General features: G+C 43.4%; 2 protein-coding genes and 1 long non-coding RNA gene across 5 annotated transcripts; all 3 read right to left on the bottom strand.

Moving 5' to 3' along the window:
- Window positions 1-2,946: 2,946 nt before the first annotated feature.
- On the bottom strand, window positions 2,947-11,715 carry LOC114441284 (uncharacterized). The gene is made up of 3 exons (XR_003671254.1): window positions 11,703-11,715; window positions 11,327-11,329; window positions 2,947-3,026 (listed from the first exon to the last, which is right to left on the bottom strand). It is a non-coding gene; the product is annotated as an uncharacterized LOC114441284 (long non-coding RNA).
- c8h22orf15 (chromosome 8 C22orf15 homolog) lies at window positions 5,122-6,684 on the bottom strand. 2 transcript variants are annotated; one of them, XM_028414108.1, is made up of 5 exons: window positions 6,594-6,684; window positions 6,369-6,455; window positions 6,124-6,246; window positions 5,964-6,035; window positions 5,122-5,338 (listed from the first exon to the last, which is right to left on the bottom strand). In XM_028414108.1, exons 1-5 carry the CDS (start codon window positions 6,616-6,618, stop codon window positions 5,226-5,228), a joined length of 420 nt encoding a protein of 139 aa, XP_028269909.1. In that variant the 5' UTR covers window positions 6,619-6,684; the 3' UTR covers window positions 5,122-5,225. The 2 variants fall into 2 exon arrangements, with proteins under 2 accessions (XP_028269909.1, XP_028269908.1); XM_028414107.1 differs by having other exon boundaries at window positions 6,369-6,470; window positions 6,594-6,622.
- adora2aa (adenosine A2a receptor a) lies at window positions 7,596-14,027 on the bottom strand. 2 transcript variants are annotated; one of them, XM_028414105.1, is made up of 3 exons: window positions 13,799-14,027; window positions 9,940-10,634; window positions 7,596-9,065 (listed from the first exon to the last, which is right to left on the bottom strand). In XM_028414105.1, exons 2-3 carry the CDS (start codon window positions 10,287-10,289, stop codon window positions 8,081-8,083), a joined length of 1,335 nt encoding a protein of 444 aa, XP_028269906.1. In that variant the 5' UTR covers window positions 10,290-10,634; window positions 13,799-14,027; the 3' UTR covers window positions 7,596-8,080. The 2 variants fall into 2 exon arrangements, with proteins under 2 accessions (XP_028269906.1, XP_028269907.1); XM_028414106.1 differs by lacking the exon at window positions 13,799-14,027 and adding an exon at window positions 12,974-12,998.
- Window positions 14,028-14,370: the final 343 nt, after the last annotated feature.

A 14,370-nucleotide genomic window follows, 5' to 3' on the forward strand; every position in this document is an offset into this window, starting at 1 on the left:
AGTTAAAGCGACATGATGGAGAGGGACGCTCGTTGCTCCCTGCTGCACGGGGAGGCTGCGTCCTGGCCTCGGGCCTTTTTACCGGCGGCTGGATAAAAGCAACTCTCCAGAAATGCGAACATTTGTAAATCATGACCAATCACAACCACAGTTTCTGAATGTTTTAAATTCAGAGAACATGTTCTGATCTGTCATCTGAATGCTAAGATGTTATTTTGTTTGCTGTGTAAGATGTAATATATTACAAAACAGCATACACATTTTAATTGTTTAAAATAATGACATCGGGGACTGTTGGCCCTCGGAGACTTTCGCATTATCGAATCTGGCCCTCCCCGAATAAAGTTTGGACACCCCTGCCCTATGTAAAGGTTACTAAGACATTCATTTAAAACTGAGATCAGTTTACCTGAAGTAAGTGTACTTCGCCAGGATGATTCTGTGGATGGGAAAGTCAACCTCCTCCACTCTGATGACAGCATCGCAGAGCAGCCCCTGCTCACGGAGTTCTGTGAACGCGTTCATGTTGACTTTGCAGACTTCTTCTGTCGGTGTTTGCTGCCTGTCTCCTCTCAGTATATAACAGAAGTGCTTTGATGACAAGTGGAACCCTTGTCATCAAAGCACTTCACATCACCATGGAGACATGTGTACATGTTTACATTTAAAAACTACCCATCCTGTCATTGCATTTGTGTTTTTAGTTGATGTTTGAATAATGCCCACCAATACTATGACAACAGCTACAACTTTATCAGGTGCTCCGTCATAACATGGCTGTATTATTAGGAATCCATGGCTGAGCTGATGCATTTGATTTTTTGGTTTTTCCAAACAAAGTTGTTCTCCCTTTACAGTTGTAGTCCATATTTTTACACCATTCTACACACGCACACATGTTAATACATTTCATAACAATATCTTAAGGATGATGACAAATACCTTAAAATTGAGGTCTAAATCCTCTGAGAAATGTTATGGCCACGAAAATAAGTCAAGGACTCAAACATAGTTTTTATTTTTTGATCTGTAGACATTTCACTGCTCCCCCAACCACCTTCACTCATGGTGCAAATCCCATATTCAGGGACTGAGGCATCAGCTTTCTCATACTTGAGCAGTGCTTACTTAACATAACTCATACTTTTTATGTAATCTGAACTGATATTTTATAGTACACCAAACTAATTACTTTGACTTAACTATACTGAGTTTACTGTCATGGCATGAGTAGTCTAAACACAGCTTTTTCAGCTTTTTTTCAGCTGACTTAAAATTAATGACATACTTTACTTAGACATTTTGAGGCAATCGGTTTCCAAACTTTTTTTGTGTCAACTTATTACACTTTACAGTGCATCTTAATAGGCCTATACACACACACACACACGCGCCTTATGTCTCATTCAGGAGCGATCATGACCTGTTCCTTCAAAGTGATCTGACCGTGCTTTATCATTTCATTTCATTTGTAACATTAAAATAGATTTGGAGATTGAAGCCACTCAAAACAGAGCATGATAACATTGTACTAACACATATATAGAACACCTGAAGAAAACAGCTGCACAGATATGTACAAATACATAAACATAGACAGAGAAACATGCACATTAGTGCAATAAACCTGTAACAATGTAGAACATCTGACACAGGAACATCAGAAGGAACACCTGTAAAACAAAACAGCTCCAATTTAACCAGACATTAGGAGTGGTAATGATCATTCAACATGAACTGATGCTTGAGGTGATTTCTGAGACAAACATTTATCATAAACTTCAGACAGATGTTTCTGTTTGCAGTGGGACGCTTGCTCTATTTTTGGAGGAAAGCGGGGAGGTAAAAGTTAAAAAAGAAACCGTCGACTTTTTCTTTGATTTTTCCTGTGGTCTCCTGATCTCTGGGTATCCTCTGAACTAAAAGGTCTTCCTGTGCATAGAACACAAAGTCACACCAGTCAAGTTCACAAATCAACATCTGGCCCTGGATCTGCCAAAAGTAAGGAGGAGATTTCCTTAGTGATTCTGTGCCATCATGGATCCTAATGTATGGACAATCTACATAACTTGTCACATTTGGGCATTTAACCTCTACAAGGCCGAATGCTGGCTGCCCCCGTGGATCAAACACAACAACACGCTTTTCCAAATAGAGAGTCAACCAGAGGTGCATCATTCCATATTGCCATAGTTGTTATTAATGAGCTGTATCACTCGGAAAATCGTGATAGACCTCATCTACGCTGAGTGTGGAAAGCTCAGGTAGAGGTGAGCTGACTCCTCTGTACAAGTTGCTCCTACGAAAAACACAAGTTTGAATGAACCACAGATAAAAAAAGAGAAAAGATTATGAATAGTACATAGCAGTAGTAATAGTAGAGGCCTTATTCTGTGAATACAATTCAACAATACTAACCTGATGCCGTCTCCCACTCTTCTTTCTTTTGGTCTTGCTGAGCGAATGACCATGTCATTTACCAGACCAGGTGTAACACCCTGCAATATTTATGTTTTACTTTAACCAATCTATTCAAATATTCATCACTAAAACCAAAAGGTAGTGGAGCACAAGCAGTACAAGCCCACATGACGTCTTGGCTGCGATGAACAGGGTAAATAATAGTAAATAGTTCCCATGGTTCTTGTTCTTGTACCATTTCTGCTCAGTTTCTGTGCAGCTGCGTGTTGGAAGAACAGTCCTGATCTGCTCTTGACAGTAACAAGCAGTCTGGTACAAAAGGGCTGCACATGGTTGCACATAGCATTGTGACACACAGGCACACAGACATACAGACAGTCACAGACAGACACACACAGCACGTTGCTTCTCTTACTGCGAGACCGTCTGCCACAGAGGGGCCGTTAACGTCTCACTTTTTACAGAAACTCACATTAAACATGACGACACCGACCCGAGAACAAAGTCAGGAGAATTTCATTCTGAAAACTTTTACAGTTTTTTTCAGTCGCTAACAAGCATTTGTGCAAACAATTGTCACATTTTCAGAACTCTTACAGTTTTTTCTGAATGCTTAAACACTAACATCTGGCTTTTGCTTTCTCTGTGCACAAGGTCTGTCCATGTGAGGTCAAACTTTTGTCATAAATAGTTCTATAAACACAGAGATTCAAATTTCAAGTAAGAATGTTTATTCACACACATCAAAACAAGAAAACAAACAATTTCACTGAAAGAGAGAGAAAATCAGTCTCATTGTCTCTCTGGGTCCGGCCACAGAATTTCATCAACATCACATGCAATGTCTTCTGGTCCAAGGCACCGGGGAACATGTCTCCTGGAGTGCTGTATCCAGGCCTGACATGATGCCTGGTCCATATCCTCGCATGCCTCCTTCCAGATGCTGGATGTCTAGTAATTCTGTGGAGTAACAGTTTCAGTTTTACATGTACAGTATTGTTGTTTTTCTCATTAGAGTATGGTACTACTACAAAACTTAGTGTGAGGGAACTGTACTAACCCATTCTCATCAATATGTCCTTATGATGCTTGCTACAGTGTAGCGGCTCAGGCTGAACCCGTTGTCCAGCTTCCCTCAGGGTCATTCCATGGTTGATCACATGATCCACTATTGTAGCTCCGATGACATCAGTGATTCTATTTCTTCTTACCCTTCCCCCTTCCTCTTCACCTCCTCGTCCTCTTCCTCTAAATTCACCTCCTAGTCTTCGTCCTCCTCCTCTTCCTCATGTTCCTCCTCTAATTCTCACTCTTCTCAGTTTCCTTCTCCCTCCATTGTTCTCCACACTGAAGCTTACCTGTGTCTTATTTACAGAGCTCATGCTGATTGCAAAGTGAACTAATGATGTAAAACAGTTCTCACATGTGACAATAGCCAGACAGTTGGCAAAATAGTGTAAATACCAGCCATACATGTGTGTAGTTTTACTAGGAGTGTGTTGATCATTTGGAAATTGTGTGTAAAGCAGTGGGTTGTGTTTACAGTTCAGCACAAAGATGCTGTGAAGTTGATTATATTTATACATTTGCAAATTGTGTGTTACAAAAGTGCAAACTGAGTGTAAAGCAGTTTTTTTGCTTTTAGTTTTGCAAACTCAATGAAATTGCTATAACTATTAATAGTTTTAGAAATTGTGCTATAAGAATCATTGTTAGTGTTTAAGCATTCAGAAAAAATTGTTCAATAAATACTCTCAGTGGACCATCAGACTGCAGCAGCATCTAGAGGAGAGGAGAATTTATACTGTGAAATAAAAACTGCTGAAATCACAGAGGTGCGCTGCTTGATGACGTCACGTTTACAAACTCCAAAACCTCTGTGACTGAGGAGCGTCTCCGCCGGGTGCGGTGGCGCGCGCCTGTAATCCAAGCTCCCGGGAGGCTGAGGCTGGAGGATCGAATGAGCTCGGGAGCTCTGAGCCGCGGCGGACTGTGTCGATCGGGTGTCCCGCTAAGTTCGGCATCGATATGGTGATCACGGGGGAGCCCGGGACCACCAGGTCGTCTAAGGAGGGGTGCACCGGCCCAGGTCGGAAACGGAGCAGGTCAAAGCCCCCGCGCCGCTCAGTAGCGGGATCGCGCCTGTGAACAGACGCCGCGGTGCAGCCCGAGTGATGCAGCGGGACCCAGCCTTTAACTTTATACTGTTGTACACACTGCTGTGATCAGAGAAACACAACATGATCCCTGTTTCCTCTTTTCCAGTCACAAACACTGCAGTGTGGATGTCCTGCAGCGCCACCAGCTGGACAACATGAGGAGGAGCAGCAGCAGTGACTTTACACGTACGCTGCTTTTTTAATTTCAGAACATCTTCAGCGACAAACTAATAAATCAGAAAATAATAAATAACATACACAAAGGAGGGCAGTCCGGTCCTGGCTTATAGAACAGAGCGGCTAATAAAATATACATGAAGGATGATACAGTCCATCAACATAAGGTCACACATTAAGTTATTAACACCTTACTGCCCAAACTGTGCTGAGAGTCAAAGGCTTATCTGGCAGAGAGACCTGTCTGTGCTGTCCACTGAATTATTGTTTCACAAAACTTTAATAAAAAAGAAATACACTAAATGCAGGAGTTTTATTACAATGTCTCTTTCTTTAATGTCTGAATGTGTTTGTAACCCTGCTGATTGATCACGTTCTCATCGATACACAACAAAAACTTCAGAGCATTCACTTCACACTGTTGTATGGGATCTGTTGAAGGTAGGCCCCTTGTCTTGGTAGAAACTGTCATATGTTGTGGGTCCTGCTGTTTGCTGAAATGTTTTTGCTCCTTTGGACACGTCCTCTTCTGACCATCCTGTCTGGCTGCTTCTCAGGGTTTGACAGTGTCCTCAGCAGCTCTACAACACACGAGAAGACAAACCATGTATTACATGTTTGTGTGTGTAAAACATAACACAAGATCATCAGATTGTAATGAGTCTTAGGCAAATAGAACCTCAGAGTTTTGGACAGTCATTGCGTTAACACACAGCTGAATGCTGCAGCAAACTGCAGAATTGTCTAGAGGTCTGTAACCTGCTGGTGATCAATTCATCAAGGACTGATGATCAGCAGCACCTGCTGCAGCTCAACTCATTAAATCCCATGGAAGCAGTAAGGGCTGCTAGTATTGTTCACATATGTTTACACAAAAAATATATAACTGTTGAACATGACATGACATAAAAACTGTGTTTTTATGCTTCTTATCTTCTTTGATCTGCTTTATGTGTGTGTATGCCCATTTTCTTCTTCTTTTGTTGCTGCCATGTGTGTGTATGTGTATAAGAGTCTTTGCTTGTGTTTATTGTATTTATTGTTTTTTGATATGCTGCTGCTACAACTTAATTTTCTCCACGGGGATTAATAAAGTAAATATCTATCCATCTATCTATAAGTAAATTCTGTATGTGTGATTCTGCCAGCAGGAGGCGACAGAGAGCCACAGTGTGCTGGAGAGAACACTGTTCAGTGTTTTGATACCTGTTAACTCAGGATGACTCTGGCTGTAGTTGTTTAAAAGAGAGACGTATTTCTGACGTCCAGCATCGTCATCTGCTGGAAGAAAGAGCCAGTGAAAAAATGCGTTACTGATCTGTGCATCAGTTCCTATGAAGCTCTTGGATGGAGCAGACGGACTCACAGCAGACTCTTAACAGGACGTAGAACTGTCTTTCTCTCAGCACACTGCTGGCCGCAGCCTTGCTGTGCTGCTTCGTCTCCAGGTTCATCACTTTACCGCTGCTGTCCATCAGCTCCACACAGTCTGCAGATACACATTCACACAAACAGTGACTCCTTAACAAACCAGTTTACTTCACAGTAGTTTCACTAATGAATGACGAGCTTTACTCCTAAACAGCCATGTTCCTAAGATCAGATCAGTACCTTTGAAATCCAGACCACACTTCTCCTTTAGATGGTGGATGAAGTTAATCAGCTTACAGTTGAGATTGAACATTTCCATCCTGCTGTCTGCACAACAAACATCTTAGAGTCAAACAATACATTGTTGCTATATTGAACAGACTGGTGTCAAATCTCAGGGTTAATTCTGCCCATTTTTGAAATCAATAACTCAACAATAACAATATTCAGTGACACCTTACCAACCTCCAAACAGAACAGTAACAAACATGTTCTGGTGCTGGCTGCATGTAAAGATCCACTGGTGCTGCTGCTACTGAGAGCATCTGTTTACTGCAAAGACACTTGGACTGAACACAGAGCATGACACACACACACACACACACACACACACACAGTGAAGTCTTTTTCATGAGGGGACTGCTGTTGCTTGTATCCATGGAGTCTCTTCACACAGACAGACTTTATAGCTGCTTGTTGGACGCCGATGTCCAGACTGGAAAAAAGGTTTTATTGTTTCCCGCCACAGATTGGAACTAATAACGGCTTTTCTGCACAGCCTCACACTGACTGAAATACTTATGAGAGTTTTACGTTTGTTTAGTTTGGAAGGAAGTCATCCAACCTTAGAAGCACATTTGCAAGGAAACTAATCTTTGATAATAAAACAATAATCACTATTGATCCTCAGGGTATACTTCCAGCATATACTGTATACTACAAGGCCTTATTATTTTATTATTACCAAACTCCTGTGTGTGTTTTAGCTCACTGCTACGACAGTTAGCTAGTTGAAGACTCTTGAGTGGTGGGTGATGGACATCTCATACAGAGCTGCAATTTGATTAAGACCCCTCTGATGCCGCACAGATAGCAGCAGAGCATGAGGACTCAGGAGATTTCTGTGGTGAATCTTAAAAAAAAAAAGAACTTCAGACCCCCGGCAAAGCTTTCAAAAAGAATTAGGCCCTGCTCCCTGTAACCTGAACTCTCTTGGGAATTGTGATAAAAGCTGAGAAAATAAGGAAAGATACTCTGACAGCTTCACTAATCATTTCCCAGAATGAACAGGCCAGATCTGGCTCCGTATATGGACTTCCAGATCTGACATGAAACATGACACAACCTGGTCAACGGCCAAAAAGGAGGAGAGTGCAGCTCTTCCTGCAGCTACCCGATAATGAGCGGGATCACTCAGGTCATCGCAGGATACAAATAAACTGAGCACAGTTTGACGATGTAAAAAGATTTATTTAAAGACATGACTCTGTGCCAGCCTGTTTGTTAGGACATGGGAGGCAAACAGCTGCATCTTCTTCATCAGCACTTGCATTAATTTAACTTAAATAAGCGCACGTTAAAGCATCACTGTCGACAAACAATACAGAGTCACAGTTTCACAGGTTCAGATGCACTTGTACTGAATTATTTTTAGAAGAAAGCAAAAGCGTTCAGATGGTGTTTGTTGAAGTATCAAAGTCATTGTTGGTGTGTGAAATGTCACCTTTAAGACAGAAGTGTCTTAAAGGTGACAAGCTCAGTTTAACCCTCTCTTGTGTGTAGTTAAGAAGCAGCTCTGTCTCTTTTTGCCACGGTGCTTTGAATTAAAAAGTGACTCTTTTCAAATAGTGGAGAGAGTTTTCTGTGTTGAGTTATCTCAGTGACATTCAGAGTTTACAGTGCTTTATATCCTGAGCTGTATGAAAGGGTTAACGGTCCCTCCTGGGCCTGTGTCAGGACTCATTGGACAGCTCACAGCTCTTCCTGCTCTGCTGGTTGAGCAGCGATGCTGAGCCGGGGTTCTGTTTAATGGCCTTCTCCTTGGGGGGGTCAGGTCCACAGTCCTGCTGTAGATGATGGTGGCTCATCGGGATCTGAGTCTGTCTCAGGGCGTGCAGCAGACATGGCCCCATCTTAGGACAGTGGGAGATGACGACGGACAGAGGCGGGTGGGACACCGCCACCAGACCGCCCCCTACAGGAGAAATGTGAGCAGGACAGCTCTCACAGCTACTGCCGCTGCTGTGCTCTGTGAAAAGGTCAATGCTGAGGCCGTTTGCTTTGAACCTGATGGAGTCTGTGATGCTGTTGTAAGTGGAGTTGCGTTTGCTGCTGCCACTCTCAAACACCTCCCGCTTGCCGAGGATGTGGCGCCGGATAATCCTACGGAATGTCTGTCGGAACTCCCGTATGCGGTAGGCGTAGATGAACGGGTTCACCACAGAGTTGGCATGAGAGAGGATGATGGCCACGTTAATGATCCAGAGCGGAGGGCGAGGACAATGGCGACAGAAAAGGGTGAAGCAGTTGATGATGTGTAAAGGCAGCCAGCAGACAGCAAACAGCCCCACAATGATGGCCAGGGACTTGGCAGCCTGGACCTCTTTCTGCAGTGTGGAGCGCGACTTCTCTCCATGAACAGCTTTCACCTCGATCAGCTTGAGCTGGTGGCGAGCCGCCATGAAGATACACAGGTAGATGGCCAGCATCAGCAGTAGAGGGATCAGTACACAGGCAAAAAAGTTGAAGTAGACCATATACTCCATGACCACCACCTCCTCAAAGAGGCACTTCATCAGGCCATGCGGGCAGGTGCTGTTGACGCTCTGAGGTTGCTTGTGCCAGCCCATCATGGGGGTCAGACCTATAATGATGGATAGAATCCAGCAGATGGCGATGATACCTTGAGCCCGCTGGCCTGTCACCAAACTGTTGTACCTGAAAAGGGAACAAAAAAAAAATCAGCCATCTGCCAGGGCCTCTGAGAGACATTTATTTGCTGAAGTAATTTGTTGGGTGGAAGCAGTTCACATCCCGGAACTAAAAGAGAAAAGGATAAACAGACGGAGTCTTTCAGGGCTACTTAAAGGAAGGAGTCTATTTTGAGTCTGCCTGTAGCGCAGTGTGGGAGAGCAGCTGAGATATTTGTCTTGTTTCTATCACATTCTTGAGATGTTAAAGTGCAAAGGTTAACACTGCAAAAACAATTCAGCCCCCCCCCTTCACATCAGGGATGCAAAAAAAAAAAAAACAACGCAGAGGAAGCCTCATGTATCTTCAGCAGGAGGCTGTGTGAAAACTCTAATCATCTCTGAGGGTGAACGTTTCAGTAGGAGGAGGAGGAGGAGGAGGTCACAGCATCACTGCTGGTGAGCCTGTCAGCAGGTGACAGGTGTGTACAGTACACAGCAGCATCCTGAATGCTAAATGAAAACCGGAGGGGGGATTATACAGGGAGTTCACCGTCTGTATAAGCAATTACAGCAATATTTATTTAATTGCTCCGGGGAGACGGAGCCTTGTGGGAGACGCCATTTCTGGACACACTTCTCCAGCCAAGACTTTGATAGATAGATAGATTAATGATAGATAGATAGAAGTATAATGTGTTATTGTGAGAGTTCTGAGATTTTAAATGAGGATAGAAAACAGTTCCAGCAACGTTTTTTCTCTCTTTTGAAAAACCTTTGCTTTTATTCTTTCTTTCACGACAGCATTTACAAAGGGTTTTAACTGTAAAACTACTAATGAATGACATAATCATCAATTTATAACACATTCAACCCCAGTTGTTGTGTCCTGGGTCACTGACCTGAGTGGTATCTTGATGGCGATGTAGCGGTCTATGGCGATGGCCAGCAGGCTGAAGATGGAGCTTTGTGTGAGAATCACCACAAAACACGCAATGAACAGGCATCCATAGAAGTTGGAGCAGAAACCAGTGCTGATGACGATGGCAAAGGGAATAGCCAAGACTCCCACGGCAATGTCGGCCACCGCCAGGGACACCACAAAGAAGTTGGTGATGCTCTGCAGGTTACTGTTGAGGCCCACAGCCCAGCACACCAGCACATTCCCCAGCACGGACAACACAGCAATCAGCAGCTCCAGGACGATGTAGGCGGCGGAGGCGGCGGAGGCAGCAGCGGGGTCGTCCGGCATGGTGAGGCGAAAGGTGAGGTCACTGATGGGGAGGGAGGAAACCTGGCCTCAACGTCCATAGCTGCAGCCTTGCAGCCGCTGAGCTCCCCACCTGCAGCACCTCCAGAGAACATCCACCAGATTCACCAAGACTCCTTTAGCTCAGCTCCACAAACAAAGGTTTAATCGACATCAGATGGAGCTGTCCTCCCTCCTAACTGCACGCAGTCACCTCCATTCTCTCCGCATGTAACGCTCCTCTGCTGTCCTCACCCCTCAGCTCCGTCCCCTCAGCGCTGTTTTCCCATGAACTCCTTGAAGGGCTGAGAGGGTGCCAGCAGAGCACATCACAGGAACACTGCGTCGCTGGAGATACAGAAGAGCAGAAGTGATAAAGAGGAAATGCTTGTACAATACAGGAAGTTCATTTCAACACTTGCAGCAGACACAGCCCGCCTACAAACATGCAACAAGTCAGACTCACAGTTGTGTTCTCACAGTTTCATTGTATTGTCTGAGTTACTGAACGTGTGAAACGCTTCTGAAGATGCTTCTAAAACAACAACAGCTTTGATATAAATACTGATATGGATGATAAAGCTGATTAATCTGCAGTTTTGTGGGACTTTTGGATGCTGATGTCTTCTATAAACAGCCCCTCTTGACCCTATAGAAGGGCAGTGGGAGAGCGATCCGCGCAGACGTCATCAGTGTCGAACACACACGTAGCAGAGAGCACGGTCTTATTGTAAGACAGTAAATATCATGTCTAGGAACGAGGAGAGAATCAGGGGAGAAGTCTAAAATCTGGGCTTTTAGTGAAAAAAAGATGAGAACATAAAAATATTAAATAGACATTTTAGTGAACAACAAAACAGAATATACAAAACATGGAACTATGGACCTATGTCACTCACAAGTTTGTGAAGATTTTGAGCCCATGTGAGAGACATTCACACCCAAGCGAACTTATAGAGACTAAATAAGTTGTTTTTGTAGCCGGCTGTATTTCTGCTGTGAAGTTGACCATTTTAACACGGAGGTCTTTGGGGATTGACTCACTTTTTGGAGACAGCCTCTAGAGGCTGTGGGTGGAACTGCAGCTTTTGACACGGGGCTTCATTGAAGACTGCCCTTTGGGTCTAGCCCAGGACATCAACCTCTGCCTCCTCTGTGTTTGCACTTAATACCTCATCCAAAAGATCATATGTACCATTTTGAGAATAATGAACCTGTGTGAGATTATGTTAGCCATATCCATCTAATCTTCAAGTTAGAAATATTTAGTAATAATGGATCCAAATGTCCAAGGCCTTTAAAGATTCTATAATCACTGTATTTTACATACAGTCAGAAACTGAGAGGACTGTGATCTGCTTATCATGTGCGAAGAATTAAACCTCATCTTATCAGTTGTGGTGTGTGTGCACGCACCTTGTTTACACGCTTCCTGTATGCTGGTTTCATAGAAAAGAAGCACGATACCTATAGGGCTGCTGGTATCGGTATTGGTTTGTCAATCATGCATCATGATTAGTTGAAAGACCAGAAGTTGTGTGATGGTGCTTTCTAGAACAGCCCTGTAGACATGAGCCGTGAGGAATTTTAGCATCTTTCAGCTTCCTGTTTTGAGCTACTGACCCCACAGCTTTATGGTTTTACATCACTCTACAAGCTCCTGTTTTTGTTGACCAGCTTTGTTAGCAACTAGCGTGCACACCCTGTGAAGCACTGAAATGAACGGGGTCTTGTTATCAGAAACAATATCTTCAAAGCCAGCTTCAAAAATGACTTATGGTCCATTCTGAGTTAGTGAATCATTCTTTAGTTTGATTCCTTGCTATCTGAGAGCCGTCAGCTATAGCTGCTGTTTGTGTGCTGCTGAATTCCCTCAGAGAGGATGTTTCTTGAGGTTACATTGAATTTCTGAAGATAGCAGCTGCGCTGGAACACAAAGGTCTTTGCTCTCCCAGTCAGACGTTGTCCCTCTGGGTTGGATGAGACATTTTTTATTGATACTAAAGACCTCTTATTCCATATTCAATAGTTATCAGAAGGTTTATTCTAATAGACTCACAAAGGGAGGGCTGCTGCTGGTTTTGATGTCAGACAGTTTTTGTGTAAAGTTGTATTGAATTACAAAGTTTTATCCAACATCGGTACAAAACAAAAAATCCCAGAGGACGGTAAAGGAAATGATGAATGTCTGAAAACTAAAGTTTGACTCTCCCATGTTAGCAGTGTATCCTAGAATAACAAGCTGTCCTTATGAAACACATGAGAGAAACTCCAGGGATTCATCGTCAGACGGAGGAAAGTGAGGTCACGGAGAGCAGACTTTGGTTCACATCAGCCTCTTTAGAGTCTGGATTATGCTCAGACATAAAGTTTATACACTGCTAAGTGGATTAAAATACCATTAATGAGTCAACGCATCACCTAGTCGTAGCTCTCCCTGAGCACAGGAAAGACAACCAGGAAACCATCAGCTTCCTGTGGGCCGACGCTGTCACCTCAGCCCTCACAGTGACAACATGACTGCTGGCAGCAGTCCTCACTGTCCTCATGGTACATGTTTTCTGTCCACTGATCACACATTTCAGGACACCTCAAAGGTACCCCCCCTCCCCCATAAATAAAGAAATAAAAATAAATAAATAAAATAAAATAATTGGTGATTGGATGATCAACTGTTCTGTTACCACCTGTCACAGGACTCCTTCCATCAATAGGATTGTCTTTTGCTGTTGTCACTGTAATCAAACACGCCTCTAGCTGCTGCTAAGTCTTCCTGGTGAGGATGCTGTCTGTGGTTTGGCCTCAGATGCACAGCCTGGCATGGAAGATGATTATCAGCTCACAAATCTCACAACAATTCAGCAGCACACTTTATCTGAATGCTACAGTGCTGCATATACTACACATTCCAGACATACAAACATGTCTGGAAGTTAGCTCATATGGTCAAACAGAAACGTTAAATTAAATAAAAATAAATAAATAAATTACACATTCATTAAAATTGAACAACAATACAACACAAAATGTCCCAATTCAAATACTCTTTATGTTCATAAAACTATCACCAAAGAAACACGTCCATACACTGACTGAGTGAAACTGAACTGCATGACTGCAACCAGTGTGAGGTCTATGGGTTTACACTGCCTCAAATGGCTATTAGAGGAACTGCAGTTTTTGTGACTTCTATATCATTACATAAGTCTTGTTGCTTTTTTCTTTGTGAAAGCAGCACAGTCCAGCTTTAGAGTAATTATTTCACACAAGAGTAAAATATTCAGCAGGGGGCCCAGATCACTTTTGTGTCCAGGACCCCCATAGCAGCTGGATCCGGCCCTGTCACAGGATGCTCAGCACAAACTCCAGCAGCTCAGGTCATGCTAGAGTGTGTTCTCACAGGTGGAAAAAAAACTCCCAGTCAGTGCGGGACAACATGTACCAAACATCTTACCGCGCTCCTCACACACACACACACACACACCAGTGCTCTATCATGTATAATGACTTACCGATGACGTTGATTTCATATATCCAAACTCCAAGCTCGCCCTTAAATTTTCCGCGTTAAATGTTCCTTGTTACTTTTCACACGTTTAATTGACGCATTAATTTTAGGCGACAGTTAAACACGCGGGGCTCAGCGTCAGTGCAGGGAGCAGAAACACACAGAGCAGCTCTGCTACTCGATTTTAGATAACTTTAGTGAATGGCTTCAGACAGATGAGACTTGCGCTTCCTCTCTTTGACACACACACACACACACACACCCCTCCCTCTGTCGTAAAACACAGTCAGGCTGATGGTGCCTGTGCTTCCTCTCTGGGGGCGTATCAGTTAAAAGCCTGCTATGATGATGATGATGATGATGACAAACATTAAACTTCGTGTGTCTGCTGGGAAGAGTCAGGTAATCCAGTTTATATATACAAAAGTAGGACAAATGTCCAGTTATTAGCCAGTACCAGAGCCCTGTCACAGGTTCATCACTGCCTAAATAAGAATATGAAACTGACCTGCGGATACACAAAGATGACGCCATGGCTGTTCAAGGCTCTTTATAACTACAGGTATTGCCAGAAAA

This window comes from Parambassis ranga, chromosome 9, assembly GCF_900634625.1.
Source record: "Parambassis ranga chromosome 9, fParRan2.1, whole genome shotgun sequence".
In the NCBI taxonomy this organism is placed as follows: domain Eukaryota; kingdom Metazoa; phylum Chordata; class Actinopteri; family Ambassidae; genus Parambassis; species Parambassis ranga.